Raw genomic sequence first — 19,633 nt, forward strand, 5'->3', positions numbered from 1 at the left:
TTCCCATTGGTCACTGCCAGCCTCCTGCTCGCTGCTCTCTGGCGCCCCCTGCCTCCCATTGGTCACTGCCAGCTACCTGCTCACTGGTGCCCCCTGCCTCCCATTGGTCACTGCCAGCCACCTGCTCACTGGCGCCCCCTGCTTCCCATTGGTCACTGCCAGCCTCCTGCTCGCTGCTCTCTGGCGCCCCCTGCCTCCCATTGGTCACTGCCAGCCACCTGTTCACTGGTGCCCCCTGCCTCCCATTGGTCACTGCCAGCCACCTGCTCACTGGTGCCCCCTGCTTCCCATTGGTCACTGCCAGCTGCCTGCTCGCTGCTCTCTGGTGCCCCCTGCTTCCCATTGGTCACTGCCAGCCACCTGCTCACTGGTGCCCCCTGCTTCCCATTGGTCACTGCCAGCTGCCTGCTCGCTGCTCTCTGGCGCCCCCTGCTTCCCATTGGTCACTGCCAGCTGCCTGCTCGCTGCTCTCTGGTGCCCCCTGCTTCCCATTGGTCACTGCCAGCCACCTGCTCACTGGTGCCCCCTGCTTCCCATTGGTCACTGCCAGCTGCCTGCTCGCTGCTCTCTGGTGCCCCCTGCTTCCCATTGGTCACTGCCAGCCACCTGCTCACTGGTGCCCCCTGCTTCCCATTGGTCACTGCCAGCTGCCTGCTCGCTGCTCTCTGGTGCCCCCTGCCTCCCATTGGTCACTGCCAGCCACCTGCTCACTGCTCTCTGGCACCCCCTGCTGCCCATTGGTCACTCGCCAGCTGCCTGCTCGCTGGTCTCTGGCGCCCCCTGCTGCCCATTGGTCACTTGCCAGCCGCCTGCTCGCTGCTCTCTGGCACCCCCTGCTGCCCATTGGTCACTCGCCAGCCGCCTGCTCGCTGCTCTCTGGCGCCCCCTGCTGCCCATTGGTCACTCGCCAGCCGCCTGCTCGCTGGTCTCTGGCGCCCCCTGCTGCCCATTGGTCACTTGCCAGCCGCCTGCTCGCTGCTCTCTGGCGCCCCCTGCTGCCCATTGGTCACTCGCCAGCCGCCTGCTCGCTGCTCTCTGGCGCCCCCTGCTGGCCATTGGTTACTTGCCAGCCACCTGCTTGCTGGCACCCCCTGCTGCCCATTTGTCTCACCTCTCCATCGCCACTCTGCTGGCTACTCATCATGCTGCTGCCATCCTGCTGATGACTCATTACTCCTCTTCTTCACTGCTTCCCTCCTGGCCACTCATTACATCTCTCCACCACCCGCCGGCCTCCACTTCCTGGCTGTGACTTCTGCCCACCAGTCTCAAGGGATGTCAGCTCGCAGTGATTTCAACGCTGTATCCCCACCCAACTGCAATCATGGGCAACCGTATTTTCATTCTCCATGCATTTACCGCAATCCTAGCAAGTGCTGGGTTCAAATGAAGTGTACAGATGTGGTCTCCTCACCTCAAAAAAGATATTTTGGCCTTGGAAAGGGTTCAGAAAAGGGCAACTAAAATGATCAGGGGTTTGGAACAGGTCCCATATGAAGAGAGGCTAAAACGACTGGGACTTTTCAGTTTAGAAAAGAGGAGACTGAGGGGGGATATGATAGAGGTCTATAAAATCATGAGTGGTGTGGACAGGATGGATAAAGACAAGTTATTTATTAGTTCCCATAATAGAAGAACTAGAGGACACCAAATGAAATTAATGGGTAGCAGGTTTAAAACTAATAAAAGAAAGTTCTTCTTTACACAGCGCATAGTAACCTGTGGAACTCCTTGCCAGAGGAGGCTGTGAAGGCTAGGACTATAACAGTTTAAAGAGAAGCTAGATAATTTCATGGAGGTTAGATCCATAAAAGCCAGGGGATAGAACTGGTGTCCTGGCCTCTGTTTGTCAGAGGCTGGAGAGGGATGGCAGGAGACAAATCGCTTGATCATTGTCTTCAGTCCACCCCCTCTGGGGCACCTGGTGTTGGCTGCTGTCGGCAGACAGGCTACTGGGCTAGATGGACCTTTGGTCTGACCCAGTACGGCCGTTTTTATGTTCTTCTGATTACAATGAGCAAACCCCAGCTCCATTAGCTGAATGTCGAACACGTCTGTGCAATGCTGGTGCCAGCTGCATTTACTCAGACCCACCCAAGGGTCTCCCTCCTGTTTCTGGCTTCCTTCGGCTCCTGCTCACAACTTACTCTAATGAGCATTTCGGAGAAGCATCTTGCAGGTGCAGTGAAAGGTTGCGGCGTGTCTTTTTTGATGGCCCGAAGAAAGCGATCGCTGCTCTTTTGTGGTCTGCTGTGCTCTGGAGGCGTTCAAGTTTGAGTGATAACTTTGAGTCACACTTTTAGAGAAGCGGCGGGGGTGTTTTTTTAAACCTCCTTCCTCACGCTGCCAAAGCCATCTCTTTCAAAATAGCTGAAAAAGTGCAGCCTTCTCAGAGAGCTGCAAGAAGGGGTTAAAGGACGGTAAAGAGGTCAATGTGTTTAGCTTATCACGTAGAAGGTTATGGGGGAGACTTATTCACAGTCTAGGTGGGAAAAGGATGTCAGGTCGAGATCTCTTTAGTCTACTGCAGAAAAAGAGCCCAGGACTGTAAGGCGAACAAGACCAATTCAGACTGCAAATAAGGGGTCACATTCAGAGCTGTCTGTAGGATCCATGGGGCCCTATGTAGCACTGTTAAACTGGTACCCCCTGTGCCAGACGGTAGCTTGGGAAATGACAGATTTGTAGAGATGGAATTTTATAATCACACCAATGAAATATTTTAAAGCAAATTTCAAACTAACGTCCTGTCGACTCTCACTGTCAATTTGCACACTGACTGTATGTACCTGGAGTTCACAAATGCCACTTCAATAGCTCTGGGTCTGTCACAGGTTCTGTTAAGAGCTCTGGCAGGCTGTGTCACTTTCAAGTTAGCTAGATTTCCTCCAGGGGAAGCAGAACCACCAAAAAGAGATAGGAAGAAGCAGGGGGGTAAGTGGACATCAAGACCCAGCGGTGCCTCAAATTTTCAGGTGCCCCATACAGCTACACATTCTGCATAGGGTGCTGGTCCCTTTTTCAGCAGGTAGTAGAATTCGCCATCGGAACAACTTACCGAGGGACATGCTGAATTTGCGGTCACTGGAGTTCTTAGACTCAAGATTAGTTTGGTCGAAGGTCTGTCGCTTATACATAATGAGTTCCAGTCTGGAATTGCTGGATGAGGTTCTCTGGCCGGTGGCATGCAGGAAGTCAAATTAGATGATTGGAACGGTCTTTGGCTTTCAGAATCGACTGAGTTTTTCCCTCTCGAGTTTCTGGCATTTCAGTTTATTTTGCTCATGTTGTATAAAGGCCGAAATCTGCACCCGAGTTCAGTTCCCTTGTTTGTGCATCTTTCTGAGAAGCAAGACCATCCCTAAGGGAATGGGAGTCCGGGGTCCTGAGAATGGGGCCCTGATCTCAGCTGGGATAGGGACTGTCTCTCGTTGTGTCTGTGTGGTGCTTGGCACAACGGGGCCCTGATCTCAGCTGGGGCAGGGACTGTCTCTCGTTGTGTCTGTGCAGCGCCCGGCACAACGGGGCCCTGATCCCAGCTGGGCAGGGACTGTCTCTTGCTGTGTCTGTGCAGCGCCCGGCACAACGGGGCCCTGATCCCAGCTGGGCAGGGACTGTCTCTCGCTGTGTCTGTGCAGCGCCCGGCACAACGGGGCCCTGATCTCAGCTGGGGCAAGGTCTGTCTCTCGCTGTGTCTGTGCAGCGCCCGGCACAACGGGGCCCTGATCTCAGCTGGGGCAGGGACTGTCTCTCGCTGTGTCTGTGCAGCACCCGGCACAACGGGGCCCTGATCCCAGCTGGGACAGGGACTGTCTCTCGCTGTGTCTGTGCAGCGCCCGGCACAACGGGGCCCTGATCTCAGCTGGGGCAGGGACTGTCTCTCGCTGTGTCTGTGCAGCACCCGGCACAACGGGGCCCTGATCCCAGCTGGGGCAGGGACTGTCTCTCGCTGTGGCTGTGCAGCACCCAACTTAGTTGGCCTCTAGGCACTACCATAATACACAAAATAATGTCCCAGGCATTAAGATTTTTTTAAAAAGTCTGAACAAAATTGTTGATTTACTTTTTAAAATAAAATAATGGTATGAATTAGCTCTAACTCCATTGGAGTCAATGGGCCCAGACTCCCAACTGGAATAAGTCAGTATCGCACCCCTCACTTTCTGGGCACTGTCCAGATTGATACCTCCTGAGGGTCTGTAGGCTGAAAGAAAGAGGAACATGCAGTAGGTTCTGCATTCCATGTCGGTAAACAGGGATCACAAGCCACCTGTTTAAAGGATCACAACTTCCTTCTGGCAAATCCATTTTAGGTCAGTGTTGCAGATTTCAGGCTGGATCCGATTCTTCTTTAATGCAGCACAGCTCCTCTCATCCACAGGCCCCGATACTGTGAATCTACAGAGTGAAGGAAACAGTTGCATCAGTGGGGTTAGAGGCAGAGAAGAGAGACTATTCTCCTTCCTTGGAGGATGTAGGAGTCCAGCGGTCCTCTCTAGCCTTTCTCTACATAAGCTAAAAAGTATAAGGAGTTGGTGTGTTTCTATCCAACCCTGAGGGACAGGTGTTTATGAAACTGACCACAAAGTAATTAATCAGAGTGCTACCTCAGAGGAGTCTAACTTTAGGTGCCAATGTTCAGCTTTTGAAACTTACATGAAAAGTTGAGTCAATTTCAAATTTCAGTTGGAGAAGATTTCATTTTTGCTGTGACCTATTTTCTAGATTTTTGCCCAACTGTTGGGGTACCTGGAACTGTCTCAGTTTTGACAGCAATTTAGAAATCTCCAAAGCTGATAAAAAAAACAATAGCAAGAACAGATGGGAAAAATATATTTTCCTCCATTTTGTTGCTACTTCTACTAAGGACTGAAGAGGCCAGGAAAACATGTATGTACTTGCTTTCCTTTCTCCCAGGCATATTGCCATTCACTTCAATGAGATTTCAAGTTTAACACAAGTATGTTTGCTGGATTGAGGCCTTTATACTGTAAGATTTAGTGGATGAAATCCTTGCCCCGTGACAAATTTTCTCTTGACTTTAATGAGGCCTGGGATTTCACGCTACATAATTAATTCAGACTGAAGTAAAATACTAATCAGGAAATACTCACAGTGTTTGATTTAAGGGGGAACCATCCACCCAGGACCAGTTCTTCCCGGGGAGTGTGACATTGAGTCCAATCCACATTAGATTTTGATCTCCTGTAATATTCTGTATGAATGCCTGTAAAATTGACAAGGTATCAGAGGGAACAGAAAAAGGCAGACTTCTCTGGCTCCTTAGCTCACCATGCAAATGAAACCTGATTTCTGGCTTGGGCTCTGATCATTAATATAGGTGACAAATCATGACCTGCTGAAACACCAATGAAAAGTAAAGATAATAGACAATTATACTATTAATTAATAACTGAGTTGGTTCTGTGCCCTTCCACCCAGATTTTGATGAATTGTATTTAAAAATTTTAGTAAACTTCAGCCAACAATCTCCATTTTTGAGTGAACTTTTTAATATTCTTGTGCTGAACTTTAAAAAAAAAACATGGCTCCAATAAACAATATCTAGCTTTTCAGCTCCGGGCAAACTTCTCAAGGGTTATCCACTGACTGCAGCTCTTTCCAGAAAGGGCAGAGTTCTGTATTGAAAGAGTCTGACTCTGCAGGAATCTTTCCCACAACTGTGAAAATATAAATGGATTAAAAAAAATGCTTACAATTCATTTTTTTGCACAACTGGGCATTATCACTGACATTTAAAAAAACTAATATTAAAAATAGAGATTCTTTCAAAATTCCCCCCAAAAAATGCAGTGAATTTTTTTTTTTAAATTGCAGATGAAAATGTGGCTAACAATTATTTGTTGCTGGAAAAATCAAAGGAGGCTTTTGTGACCTGTTGTAATTGACAAGGACGTGAATAGGGGAGAGGGGAGTTCAGCACGTTCTTTACCATCTCCTCCTGGTCCTGGATCACTAGCAGGTGAGATCTCCTCTGTGTGCAGTCATCCCGGCTCCCGCTCCAGTACTTACTCCCATCAGACAGCCAGTAGCACTTGTCCCTGTGCGGTATCCAGTGCATGGGGCAGAGTCTGCACCTGGAGTCCCCTGCCCGGGGAAATGGAACCATTATTAATCACCGGTCATTCTGAGTGGCTTCCCCTGCACAGACACACGGACCCACCACACTCTGTGTGTGAGGGAGACAAAGGGCAGTGCATTGGCAGAGCTATGGGAAGCGAGGCAAGATTGTAACATCTCCGGATGCCGTGTCAGCACGGACACCAGTACTCCCATGTGATACCTGTGGATGCTGCATTGCAGATTAGCAGGGTGGGGCGTCAGTAAGGGACTTTCCCCTCACAATCACTGTTACCTCAAAGCCTCAGGGTAGGGCTGGGGAGTGCTGTGTTATCAGAGGCTCAGTAGGGGTACTTTAGATCATACGAACATAAGAACGGCTGTACTGGGTCAGACCAAAGGTCCATCTAGCCCAGTATCCTGTCTGCCGACAGTGGCCAGCGCCAGGTGCCCCAGAGGGGGTGGACCAAAGACAATGATCAAGTGATTTGACTCCTGCCATCCCTCTCCAGCCTCTGATAGACAGAGGCTGGGGACACCCTTTCTATCCCCTGGCTAATAGCCTTTTATAGACCTAACCTCCATGAAATTATCTAGCTTCTCTTTAAACTCTGTTATAGTCCTAGCCTTCACAGCCTCCTCTGGCAAGGAGTTCCACAGGTTGACTACACGCTGTGTGAAGAAGAACTTTCTTTTATTAGTTTTAAACCTGCTCCCCATTCATTTCATTTGGTGTCCTCTAGTTCTTCTATTGTGGGAACTAATAAATAACTTTTCTTTATCCACCCTCTCCACACCACTCATGATTTTATAGACCTCTATCATATCCCCCCTCAGTCTCCTCTTTTCTAAACTGAAAAGTCCCAGTCGCTTTAACCTCTCCTCATATGGGACCCGTTCCAAACCCCTGATCATTTTAGTTGCCCTTTTCTGAACCCTTTCCAAGGCCAAAATATCTTTTTTGAGGTGAGGAGACCACATCTGTACACAGTATTCAAGATGTAGGCGTACCATAGTTTTATACAGGGGCAGTAAGATATTCTGGGTCTTATTTTCTATCCCTTTTCTAATAATTCCTAGCATCCTATTTGCCTTTTTGACCGCCGCTGCACACTGTGTGGAAGTTTTCAGAGAACTGTCCACGATAACTCCAAGATCTCTTTCCTGATTTGTCGTAGCCAAATTAGCCCCCATCATACTGTACGTATAGTTGGGGTTATTTTTCCCGATGTGCATTACTTTACACTTATCCACATTAAATTTCATTTGCCATTTTGTTGCCCAATCACTCGGTTTGGTGAGATCTTCTTGGAGTCCCTCACAGTCTGCTTCTGTCTTGCCTTGGTATCATCCGCAAACTTTACCACCTCACTGCTTACCCCTTTCTTCTTCTAGCCACTGCTGACCCCAGTTCAGAGCACAACAGAGCCCTGGTCTCAGCTGGGGCAGGGACTGTCTCTCGCTGTGTCTGTGCAGCACCCGGCACAACAGGGCCTGATCTCAGCTGGGGCAGGGCCTGTCTCTCGCTGTGTCTGTGCAGCGCCTGGCACAACGGGGCCCTGATCCCAGCTGGGGCAGGGTCTGTCTCTCGCTGTGTCTGTGCAGCTCCCGGCACAACAGGGCCTGATCTCAGCTGGGGCAGGGCCTGTCTCTCGCTGTGTCTGTGCAGCGCCTGGCACAACGGGGCCCTGATCCCAGCTGGGGCAGGGTCTGTCTCTCGCTGTGTCTGTGCAGCTCCCGGCACAACGGGGCCCTGATCTCAGCTGGGGCAGGGACTGTCTCTCGCTGTGTCTGTGCAGCACCCGGCATAACAGGGCCTGATCTCAGCTGGGGCAGAGACTGTCTCTCGCTGTGTCTGTGCAGCTCCCGGCACAACGGGGCCCTGATCTCAGCTGGGGCAGGGACTGTCTCTCGCTGTGTCTGTGCAGCTCCCGGCACAACGGGGCCCTGATCTCAGCTGGGCAGGGACTGTCTCTCGCTGTGTCCGTGCAGTGCCTGGCACAACGGGTGAGTGACAGGCTGAGGGTGAGTGACGGGTTGGATACAGGGAGCACCGGGGTTACCTGCTGAGCTGTTTTCTGATTCACACAACTTTTCTTTCAAGCAGGATCGGAAAACCTCCACGCTCCCATTGCACGTGGTCGTGTTTTGACTGCTCTCCCACGAATTGCTCATCTGGGCGCTCTGCGTGGCTGCTGTTGGCTGTGGGTTCTGAGAGGGGCGCTGGGAAACTTCCAGGTAAAAAGAAGCAAACGTTTAAGAAGACGGGGACGGATTCCAGCCGGGGTCAATCAGCCCTAGCTCCCTCCACAGCCGCGTTTGGTTTTCCCAGAGGATGCTGCACCTTTGCTGTGCTCTGAGGCCACACCTCTTCTGCCGAGGCTCCACCCACATGCCCGCTCTTTTGCCAAGCCCCTGCCTAAGCTCCGCCTCTTCTGCCGAGGCTCCGCCCACACACCCACTCTTTTGTCAGGGCCCTTGCTGAAGCCCCGCCTCTTCTGACCAGGCCCCACCCACATGCCCGCTCTTTTGCCAAGCCCCTGCCAAAGCTCCGCCTCTTCTGCCGAGGCTCCGCCCACACACCCACTCTTTTGTCAGGGCCCTTGCTGAAGCCCCGCCTCTTCTGACCAGGCCCCGCCCACATGCCCGCTCTTTTGCCAAGGCCCTGCTGAAGCTCCGCCTCTTCTGCCAAAGCCCTACCCCCGCTCCCTTTCCTCTGCCAGGGCCTCGATCCCACAATGCCTCTTCATCCTCTCATTCTGCCCTCTCCCCTGAATCCTCCCTCCCCCACCCCCTGCCCCTTCCTCTCCACTGTTCCCTGCCCCATCCCCTTTTCTTTCATGCCCCACCCACTGCCCTCCAAGCAGCTGATTGGCCACCAGCCCTGGGGCCCGGTGAACCAGTGAGGCTGGCGGATGCTAAGCTCCCCCTTTATATTTTTCTCTCTGGGGGTGTGAGCTCCGGAGCCCCCCTGAGGCTCCATCGGATCCAACGGGCCAGCTGGTGCCAACCCACCCTCCCCCAGTGGCGTCAACGCAGCCAGATCCCAGGGGGAGCCCGGCCGGGGCTGCCGCCGTGCCACAGATTCCAAGACCGTTACGGTCACTTCGTCCGAGCGGCATCGGTCGGGCCGGCGGCGGCGGCCACGTCGACGTCCGCGGAGTCAACCCACCAACCCGCGGCCGGGGTCCACTCACCCAGGACAACCAGCATGGCCACAGCTCCCAGCAGGGCGAGGTTCCCGGCCCAGCCGACCCCCAGCGCGGTCCGATGCCACCGTGGGCACGGCGGACAAGCTGCAAGAATCAACACAGAGGGGGGCATGCTGAGCGGGTTTGCAAGCAGGACAGAGAAACACCCACCCCCGTTTGACACTAGCCAGGGACGGCTCTGCCCGGAACCGCTCCAGCCCGGCCTGCCTGTAGCTTTCCCCTCTCTGCGAAAACAAGCCCCCTTGGTTTACTGTGCTGAGCTGAGCCCGGTGCACGTACCCGCCTCTGAGAAGGCGGTAGGGAAGACCCAACTCCTCTCTGCTCAGCAGATCAGGAAACCCACAGCCGGAAGCCTGGCGGGGGGGCGTAGGCGAATAAGTGTGAATGATCATGCTGAGATACCAGAAACCGACGTGAGCCATCCGTGCGAAGCAGATCGCTACTGGGAGGCAGGGCGGGCCGATTCGTCTCCCCTCCTCACAGCCCCTGCAACAGACCGGGCGGAGAACGTCAGCTAAGATTTCCTGCCCCGTCGGTGGCTGGGTGAGAGCGTGCCACAGAAACACCCATCAGTGACATGCCTTGGCAGCAGGCTTGGGGGAGCCGGGTTAGTCTGTCGCTAAGAAAAAAAAAGCTTAAAAGAACAAGGAGCGGCCCTGGAGCACCGTAGAGACAAACCAAAAAAAAAAAAAAAAAGCAGCCCTGTAGCACCTTAGAGATGAACAAAAAAATAGAGATGGGATCCTGAGCTTTCGTGGGCACAACCCACTTCTTCAGATGATATGGAGTAAGAGGCACGGAGGGTCAAATACAAAGCAGAAAAAGAGGGGAGAAGGGGAGGAGAAAAAACGCTTGTCAAAGCGCCTGTGTTAAATGAGCTAATCGGGGGGCTGTAAGTGTCGGATCCTTAGCTTTTGATGTCATTTGGGTGTTTTTTCTCCTCGTTCTTTTTCTCCTTTACCTTTGACCTTTGGAAGAGGTTCAATTTCTTCCCCACGTTTTTCTTTCTGCTGTGATCCCATTTCAGGGGGAGGGAGCTGTCAAACCCAAGGATGAGAGACCCACGCTTTCCTCGGCCGCAGAACCTGCAAAATGCCACCGCCTCCACCAATATTGGCTCCTCGCACGTCCCTAGCGGTCTGCCATCTCTCTCTGTCGTCTCTTGCCTGATGTTGAGATTGTAAACACCATAGGCTAGGGCACGGTCTTCCTGTTGGGGGTTTGTACATCTCCCAGCCCTGGCCAAAAACTGGCGTTGCTAGAGGCCACGCTACTGCAAATACCAATTAAGTGACTTGGTCAAGGCCTCACACAGAGTCGGCGGCAGAGCAAAACCTCAGCATTAGGTTTCCTATGTACTAGTCTTCGCTAGCAGGATACCCAAAACAGACACATGCCCAACCTCATTAGCAGGGCTCGCCAAGTGGCGGCGAGCCGCGCGATTCGGCACGCTGCGCATGCACATACCACGCTGCGCAGCTGTGCCGGCTTGTAATCTGTTGTCGAGCCCTGCTCATTAGAATGGGACTGGATGATGACTCACGACAAGTTCCACGCCTATGGTGGTTCAGAGCCACAGCTGATCAGATCAGGGACTAACCCTTTCTTGCTGTTTTTCACGCCCCTTTTAGCATGTAAGGGGGGGAGGCGCAGCGCAGCGCAGTGGTTTGTACATTGGTCTGCTAAACCCAAGGTTGTGAGTTCAATCCTTGACAGGGACGTTTAGGGGTCTAGGGCAAATCTGTCCATAATGGTACTTGGTCCTGACATGAGGGCAGGGGACTGGACTCAGGTCTCTTCCAGTTTTATTTAAAAAAGGGGAAAGGGATCATCCCACATCCAAGAGAAGGAACTGAAATCTGTCCTAGCTCCTGCAGCAGTAGCAGAATTCTGGAAAGTGACTAGGGCCGCCGCAGAGCGAATCTAGAAAGTGACTAGATTCTCTTTGCAGCAGAGACAAAGTCGAGCAGTGGAACTAGGTCACAAAGGTACAAAAGGGGTCACCGTGATTTCCCTCGCCGGGCCTCCCCAGGGCACAGAGCCGCCCTCACATAATTCCTACAGGGGAGAATGTCCCGTCATGGTTTGAAGTGATTGAAAACTCCCCCGTGACCCGGGGTAAATTGTTCCGCTGATTCATTTCCAGACTGAACTCATCTAACGTCAAGGTCCAAGGAGTGGAGCTTGTTAGATGGTAGCAGGGTTGTTCTTCAATGTGTCCTTCCCGGCTGGGGCTACGTCACATTCACCTTGTCTTTGTGGAGCGAAAGGGAGGCCGGCCGTGGCTCCTTCAGTTGTCCTCATGCCTCTGCTCTGACCCCTCTCCACATCTAGGAACGACCCGCCTGAACTCCGGGCACCAGGACGGGACACAGGAATCCAACAGCGGTTGGAGCGGTGACAAACAGCGGGGATAGAAACGTGCTCTGCTGACGTGCAGAAGGGAAACTGAGGCACGGCGCGACGGAAGGCCAGCTTTCCGAAGGTGTTTAGGCTCCTGCAAACCAGGTTTTGAAGTCCCCAAGGAAGCCAACCTCTCCAGGCACCGACGGACGTGCCGAGCGCAAGGCGCCATCGGGAGTGTGCGATTTGGAGCCAGTTCTTTCCAATTCTGGGCAGGTGTCCAGCTCCACGGGCCTCCTCGCTCCTGCGTCTTGGTCTTACGAAACCTGGGCCGCACTTCAGTCAGGCAATGTGGAGGCATGCCAGGGCAGAGCTGAGCTGGCGAATACAGGGAGACAAAGCGAGTCGTGTGACAGCTGCACCCGCAGCCTGCGTAAAGGTATTTGGTGTTTACTGGTGTCACGTTTCCCTTGGTGCTCGGGGCTGGCCTTACCATGAGGTAAACTGAGGCAGCCGCCTCAGGTGCCAGACTGTGGGAGGTGCGGGGGGGCCCAGCTAGGACCTGGAGTTTAGAAAATTGTGTCTGCTGTTGGTGCAGATGTATTCTCTCTGCTCTAGATGCACAGAGACGGGGGAGTGCTGTGCTGGAGGAAGGAGGGTGCAAGAGACCTTTCAAAGTTTTGGCCCAAGCGAGGGGCCATGGGGGCGTCATTTGAGCTCCCCACTTCAGATGCCAAAATGTTGTGGGCCGGCCCTGTTAGCACTAGGGGCCAGATGTGCAAGGACTCCATACCTGAACCCAGGCCTCGGTTTCTCCAGAGACTGATTCGTAGATGAATAGCAACTCAAGTGCATTTTTCCCCATCCATGTGCAGAATAAATTTTGTTGCACGCACCCAGGCAGGTGCAGAGGTGCACCACCCCTAGACATACATGCCGCCGCTTGTGGCCGCTCTGATAATCAGCCAGGCGGCACTGGAATCCCTCCTGGGGGACCATGCAAGTGTGCAGATTATTGGGAAGGCTGTCTGAGCAGAAAGCGGAGGCTCCTCCTGAAATCAAATCACTTCGGTAGGGTGCCTACAGATGTGGCCCCGGTGTGCAGCCGAGCATTTTAAAATCACTCTGTACATCAAAGCACGCAGGCCGGGTTTTCTGCAGCTATGAATCAGCCAAGCCCTGCAGAGGTCGGTGGAGTTCGAGATTTACACCGGGCGCCGATCCGGCACTTAGAGCAGAGTGGGTCTTGTTCACCAGTGGAGCATTACGCTGACCTCCTCCGAGGGGCGAAAGGAACCCGAAGCCAGCGTAGTCCTCAGGGATGGCTGGCACACGCTGATTTCCTGGGCTTGCAACGTGATTCCCACGTCATAGAATCCCAGGGCTGGCAGAGACCTCAGGAGGCACCAAGTCCGGCCCCCTGCCCAGAGCTGGACCAACCTCGACTCAATCATCCCAGCCAGGGCTTGGTCAAGCTGGGACTGAAACACCCCTAGGGATGGAGATTCCACCCCTCCCTAGGGAACCCAGCCCAGCGCTTCCCCGCCCGCCTAGGGAAAACGTTTCTCCTAATATCTAACCTAGACCTCCCCCACTGCAACTTGAGACCATTGCTCCTTGTTCTGCCACCTGTCGCTACTGAGAACAGCCTCTGTCCATCCTCTTCGGATCCCCCCTTCAGGAAGTTGCAGGCTGCTCTCAAATCCCCCCTCGCTCTTCTCTTCTGCAGACTAAACAGACCCAAGTCCCTCAGCCTCTCTAGATCTGCTGGCAATGCTCCTCTTAATGCAACCTAATATGCCATTCGCCTTCTTGGCTACAAGGGCGCCCTGTTGACTCCTATCCAGCTTTTCATCCACTGGGATCCACTTTTCTGCAGAAATGCTACTTAGCCGGTTGGTCCCCAGCCTGTACAAATGCTTCGGAATTTTCCATCCCAAGGGCAGGACTCTGCACTTGTCCTTGTGGGACCTCATCAGATTTCTTTTGGCCCAACCCTCTAATCTGTCTAGGTCACTCTGGACCCTATCGCTGCCCTCCAGTGTATTTACCTTTCTCCCCAGCTTAGTGTCATCTGCAAATGTGCTGAGGGTGCAATCCACCCCCGCATCCAGGTCATTCATAAAGATGTAGAACAAAACCAGCCGCAGGACCGATCCGTGGGGCACTCCGATGGAGGAGGGTGAAGCTGGGTGTAGGTCGAGTGTACCTTTTATCCCTAATTTGATGCTAAAAAGCATCCTAGGGATTATGTGTTTATCCTACCCCCAAGCACTGCAAACCTTCCTCCCCTCCAAAAATCGAGGGCTAAGGTTACTCTGAAAAGGACTCCAATCACAACACTCAGGTGATATGCATCTGCTCTGTGGTGATGCCGTGAAATAAATCTGCAATTAGGCTCAACGCCTTTTAGAGGTTTGGTTGCTGGGTTGGATGCAGCTGATTAAGAGACGTTTGATTGTCTTCCTTCATTGAGTCAGGGGCTGGATTCAGATCTCAGTGACCTGGCTCCAAATCTGGAGTGACTCCACTGCACTGAAGGAGCTCGGGATTCTGGTCTCAGTGACCTTGTTCTGAATCTGGAGTCACTCCACTTCAGTGAATTGTGTCCAGACTGGATTGGGATCCCAGTTACCTCTTTCCACACCCAGAGTTACCCCACGACAAGGAATTGTCTAGGGGCTGGATTGAGATCTAAGTTACTCCATTCCAAATCCGGAGTGACTTCACTGCAATGAATAGGGTCAGGAGTTTGGTTTCAGTGACCTTCTCCCCAATCCAGAGTGACTCCACTTCAATGAATTGTGTCAGGGCTGGATTGAGATATCAGTTACCCCATTCCAAATCCAGAGTGAATCCACTTCAGTGAATTCTGTCAGGACTGGACTGATCCCAGTTATCCCATTCCAAATCTGGAGTGACCCTAGTGCAAGAAATGGAGTCAGACCTGGATCTTTATCTCAGTGACCAGGAGTAAATCCAAAGCAGGGAAATCAATGGAGTTAGGGCCAAATGCCGATCTCCATGTCCTTAGTGTAAATCCACCGAGACAGCCCCGAAGCCAGCAGATCTCTGCCCCCTGACTCCAGATCGGGATCGGACCCCTGGCGCACTGCTAGACTTGCTATTTATTAAGCGTTACCATAGCAAAAATGAAATGCAGGATCCCAAGATCCACCCCTCACCCCCTCCAAAAAACATAGGCCCTCAAATAAATTGCACTCACAGTCCTGCTGAGCCGGAGTCGAAATGCTGCTGGGCGTAGAGCCGGTGGGGTGACTTAAATAGGTATAGACCACGCCATCAGCCATGACCAGGCAGGGAGCTGTGTGCACAGGCTCCGTCCTCGCTGAGTCTGAGCCGAGCTGACCAACACCCCTTCTGCCAGGAAATTGTGTCTCCGTTGAGCTCTGACTCCTGCTTACCACGGCATGGACTGAATAAATGCGTTGTCTTCCCTAGACGCTCCTTTCCAGCTTGCCAAGGGGGTTCGGGCGCCTGTCCTGACTCCGATTCTATTCAATGAGGCCGCACATTCCAATCCGGAGCCGCGCCGCGCCAGTGTGGACGGCCTCGAGTCTCGATCCTGCCCCTCTGCGTTTGTCGGTGCCGGGAGACTGAATGGCCGTTGATGGGGCCTGCCCACAGCAGCCAGCTGCCAAAAAAGTTTGTGCTGCTCCTCTAGCTCGAGAGGCGGAAATGAGCTCAAAAAGAGGGTGGGTGGACAGCTTTGCCTCCAGAATATTCTCACTGCAATGAATTTCTTTTTTGCAGAAAGCAGCTGCCTGCCTCCAAAAGTTTGGAATGAGCCTCTCGCCCCAAAACACGCTCTTCCCCCCCACACACACCTGAAAAGGTTCCAATTATGGGGGTGTTTCTGAGGGGCGAGGCAACACATTCTGCACAAGCAGAGGCAAGTTTCCGCTGAAAAATGTGACAAAAGTGGTGGAAAAAAATGTCTTTCCCGTCAATATTTCTGGTGGGAAAACAAGTGGCCGTTCCCCAGGGCTTGGACCATGGCCAAGAAGGTTCCAACGTGGGTGCAAGGGGTGGGAAAATGATGGTTTGATTGCTCTGTGCCTCAGGGCGGTTGTTTCATTGTAAGTGCAGCGAGAGAGACCTTTGGGCTTCGTGAGCACCCTAAAAATAGCAGCAGGGAGGTTGTCTCCAGCTAGCAGCTCAAATCTGAGCTTGGCTGCCTTCCATGTGGTCTGAGCACGGAGCACTAATGCAAGTCATTAGCACTGCGCCTGACAATGTCCCTCGCACACTCCAGTGAAGCTCGCACGCCTAGTGTCACAAGCAGCACTGCTCGGTGGGAGATGTCTTCTGCCAGCACGTGCTCCCGGCTGTCCTCCAAGCTCCTTACCCATTGAAAAAAAAACAATGAAAAAAGTCTGCCCTCCTCCCCCCAGTCACCAGTAAAGTTTTCTTTCCACTGCAGAAGACCTTTTCAGTCCACCCACTGCTCTGCGGCCCAGAGACCAACGCTGGGGTTTGGAACCCAGCTTGAGAACAGCTGGCAAGCGTGGCTGTGAGAAGCGATGAAGAGTTTCACAGCTGTAAAGGTCATTGGCGCGTCTTGTCTAACATCCGCAGGGCAGGCCAGAGATTATTAAAAGTTCTAAGGTTGAGGCCGTAGCGGCCGTCTGAGAGAGAGCGTGTCTTTTAGACCAAACACCTTCCTTTCAGGAGGCGTGATCATGCTTCCCTCCATGGTGAACAGAGGTGTGGCCCAATGACAGACTACTTTTGACGTGTCAAAAGGGAAAGTGGTCAACATTCTGATTTGGGGTCAAAACAGCCTTTTCAGCTATTTCTACCCCAAAATGTATTTTTGTGAGGGTTTAAAAAAACCTCCAAAAAACAGCATATTTTGTTGTTTATCCTTCCCTCCACTTTTTGTCCCCTTTTCTTTTTTCAAAGTGGCAAAAGGAAACAAATCAGGAAGAGAAGGGTGGAAAAAGGAGGGTGGGGTGGGAGTCCAATACTCACGCCCTGCAAAATGGAAGAAAGATTGAAAATGGTAAAGGTCTGCAGAAGTGTCTGAAAACGTCCACGTGCAAAAATGACACTTTTTAAACCTGCAAAATGAAAACGGTGAGATGCTGTTTCCTCCCCCATATTTTTATGGCACTATGTTTTGGAATTCAAGAATGAACAGCCGGAATATGCTTTATACAAAAATGTGGCATTTAACCTCTCATTGAAAAGTCTACAATCCACAAAAATGTGTATATTCTGGTAGGGTGTATCTGCTAAGCAGCGTTATTTCGGAATAACAGACGTTATTCCGAAATAACAAAGAGCACGTCTACACAGCAAGCCGTTAACTGGAAATAATGTTGAGCTGGAGGACTTCGTACTCCAATTCTCGTAACCCTCATTTCGTGAGAAGTAAGGGACGTCGAAGGCTCTGTCTAGACTGCAGGCTTCTTTTGGAAAAAGCTTTTCTGGAAGAGATCGTCAGGAAAAACGTCTTTCGAAAGACAGCATCCACACAGCAAAAACACAATGAAAAAGCAATGTGCTTTTCCGAAAGATAGCATCCACATTGATTGGACGCCATCTTGCATTTCAGTTGTGATTACTGTGGACGGAGTGGCCACCAGGGCACCTGTGCTTTTTCCTGGAGGTCTCTTCTTTCGAAAAAACGCTTTCTTCCGCATCCACACACGCCTTTTTCTGAAAAAGCGTTTTCGGAAAAAGGCTTCTTCCTTGTAGAATGAGGTTTACCGCCATTGGAAAAAAACTCCTCTGTTCTTTCAACTTTCTGTTGAAAGAATGCAATAGCTGCGTGGACATAAGTTTTGTTTTTCCAGAAAAAAATGGCCATTTTTCCAGAAAAACTCTGCAGTGTACACATACCTGAAGGAAGAATACTCTTCCTTTGACTTCTTGCTGCATAGACAGTGCCAAAAGCCACATTATGCTATTTTGACTTCCGCTTATGTAATTGGCATAGCTAAGGTTGCGTAGCTTAATTTAGCTTTTGGTCTGCCGTGTAGACATGCCCTTAGTGTGCATGTATCATTCTTGTATGTGACATTAGTAATATGGAGTGTAAACGTGTTCTTTGATCTAGCTCCTCTAGTGAAAGCCATTAGTGGTATTTAAGGAACTGAATGGTCCGGTGCTCAAGGCAAGGATCTATGAATAGTCTTGTTTTTTCCTGTATGCCTGGACTATGATTGGTCCTGTTAAGATGTCACCTGATGTTGGAACCCATTTTGAACATGGTACTTTTCCATTGGAGGGTAGGAAAGGGTTGAAGTTAAACACAAAGGATTTCCACCTTAGAAAAAAACATTTATAAGAAGAGCACCAAGCCAAAGGGATGCTGACAGTTGAAAGGCACCCCCTGCTTACTACCAAGATGACTGATGGAAACATCTGAGACTGAAGAAGGATCAAGCTCAAGTAAGGAGGCTGCCTAGCTTGTGAGAAAAGATGATCACTTCTGTTAGGTGAGAAACTGCAAGTAACAAGTTTCACAGAGTATAAAGCTTCGCTGGCGGGTTTTGTTTTTGTTTGTTTAGTAACGTATTTTGATCTGTCCGTCATCACTTTCAACTGCTTAAACCCTTCCTTTTTCATTAATTAAATCATGTTTGTTTATCATCAGCCCCCCGTGTAAATATTTGTTATGGGCGGGGTGCATGACTCTCTTGATAAAGGAAGGAAACGTTACAAGCTTCTTCTGTGTAAACCTTTTATGCAGACTAAGTGGGATTGATCTGAGGGTTTGATCCCCCCTGGGGCTGTGCTCCTGGGTGTGTCAAGTCCCTGAGGCTGAGCCTTCCCAGTGGCTCTCAGGGTCTATTGCTCTGCTGGGGGGTTATTACTTGTGCCTTTACTTGGGGAGACCAGGGGTACTGGCTCAGCATGACAGGGTGGTGGGGTGCCCTAGAGGACAGGATGCTAGGCTTAAGGGCAGTGTTTCTTAATCTGTGTTGCATGTGGTGTGCCACGAGGCAGTCGGAGGTGTGCCATGGAGAAAAACAGAGTTCAAAATGGCTGCCCTTAAAGGGACAGTCAACTTTTTTTTCCCCTCATTAACTTTCCCCCTATTTTTTTTTTTTTTTGGCATTCCTCATAAAAATTGATTGTTTGGTGTTCCTCCATCTTAAAAAGTTTCAGAAACACTGCTCAAGGGTATGACCAGCCCATCAGGTGACAGTCCCAAGAGGATCAACCCGTCACAGAAGCGCTTTTAGAAAAGGACCCAGTTTTGAGTCAAGAATGTGGATGCTTTCGTTGATTTCTCCCAACCAGCTGTGAGTCCTTCTCTTGCAAATTAGGTCCAATTGCCTTGTGGGTCATTTTTGCGTGGGATGTGGGAGATGTCTGTCTGGCTTGGGGCATTGTGGGAAGGATCTACCTGGTTCTCTCCATGGTTGTCCACCTGCGGCCCACCCAGACAGCACACGGCTGTGGTGGCCCACACAACACCCTCAGGACCATACAGGTAGTGTATCTTGTGTGTGGCTATGACTCACCTAACACACAGGGAGCTGTCCACATAGGTCACAGTGGTCAATAAGTCGAGAACCACTTACTCTGGCTTGAAGAGCGCCTCACTAACCAAACCCGACCGCGGCTGGGAGAGGAAACTGAGATGCCAAAAGCCACCCAGACGGCCCAACGGAAACACGCATCTAGAACTAGTGAATGCCAATCTGGGTCTGCCCCACCCATTGGGCCACGCTGCCGCGGTGCGAGGAGTTCCGCCTAGTCATGAGGCGGAAGCACAGAGCCCGGCGTACGTGGCAGCCCACAGCATGGCACAATCTCGGGTTGGCGCAACCGGCCGAGAGGAGATGCGGGGAAACAGAGAAAGCGCTCCGGTTCTGGAAGAGAACTGTGGACCAAAACAGACTGGTCTGCATTGAAAACATGAGCAGCTGGTGATGCAGGCAAGGGAAGGCTCGCCCCGGCTGCATGGAAAGGCAGGGACTGTGGCATGGCAGCTGTGCTACCGGGCCACTAGGGAAGGA

At 51.7% G+C, this 19,633-nt stretch overlaps 2 protein-coding genes across 2 annotated transcripts in view; one reads left to right on the forward strand and one right to left on the reverse strand.

The window, feature by feature from the left end:
* LOC102445187 (zinc finger protein RFP-like) overlaps positions 1-19,633 on the forward strand; it is a 397,132-nt gene that overhangs the window by 205,097 nt on the left and 172,402 nt on the right. The gene's annotated exons all lie outside the window — the stretch shown is intronic.
* Positions 1,074-18,422, reverse strand: LOC102444484 (killer cell lectin-like receptor subfamily B member 1B allele C). The gene is made up of 6 exons (XM_014580199.4): positions 14,863-18,422; positions 9,279-9,377; positions 8,145-8,312; positions 5,954-6,108; positions 5,115-5,227; positions 1,074-4,398 (listed from the first exon to the last, which is right to left on the reverse strand). The coding sequence occupies exons 1-6, from the start codon at positions 14,945-14,947 to the stop codon at positions 4,275-4,277; spliced, it is 744 nt and encodes a 247-aa protein (XP_014435685.3). The 5' UTR covers positions 14,948-18,422; the 3' UTR covers positions 1,074-4,274.

This window comes from Pelodiscus sinensis, chromosome 19 (genome assembly GCF_052426305.1).
Source record: "Pelodiscus sinensis isolate ZL-2025 chromosome 19, ASM5242630v1, whole genome shotgun sequence".
NCBI classification, from domain to species: Eukaryota; Metazoa; Chordata; order Testudines; family Trionychidae; genus Pelodiscus; species Pelodiscus sinensis.

Excerpts from the sequence above, each read along its gene's own strand:
- LOC102444484 (XM_014580199.4), bottom strand. The coding sequence starts at position 14,947 with ATGGCTGATGGCGTGGTCTATACCTATTTAAGTCACCCCACCGGCTCT. Across the intron at positions 8,313-9,278 it reads GGCCATGCTGGTTGTCCTGG|TTTCCCAGCGCCCCTCTCAG; the intron begins GTGAGTGGACCC and ends TTTACCTGGAAG. Across the intron at positions 6,109-8,144 it reads ATCAGAAAACAGCTCAGCAG|GGGACTCCAGGTGCAGACTC; the intron begins GTAACCCCGGTG and ends TTCCCCGGGCAG.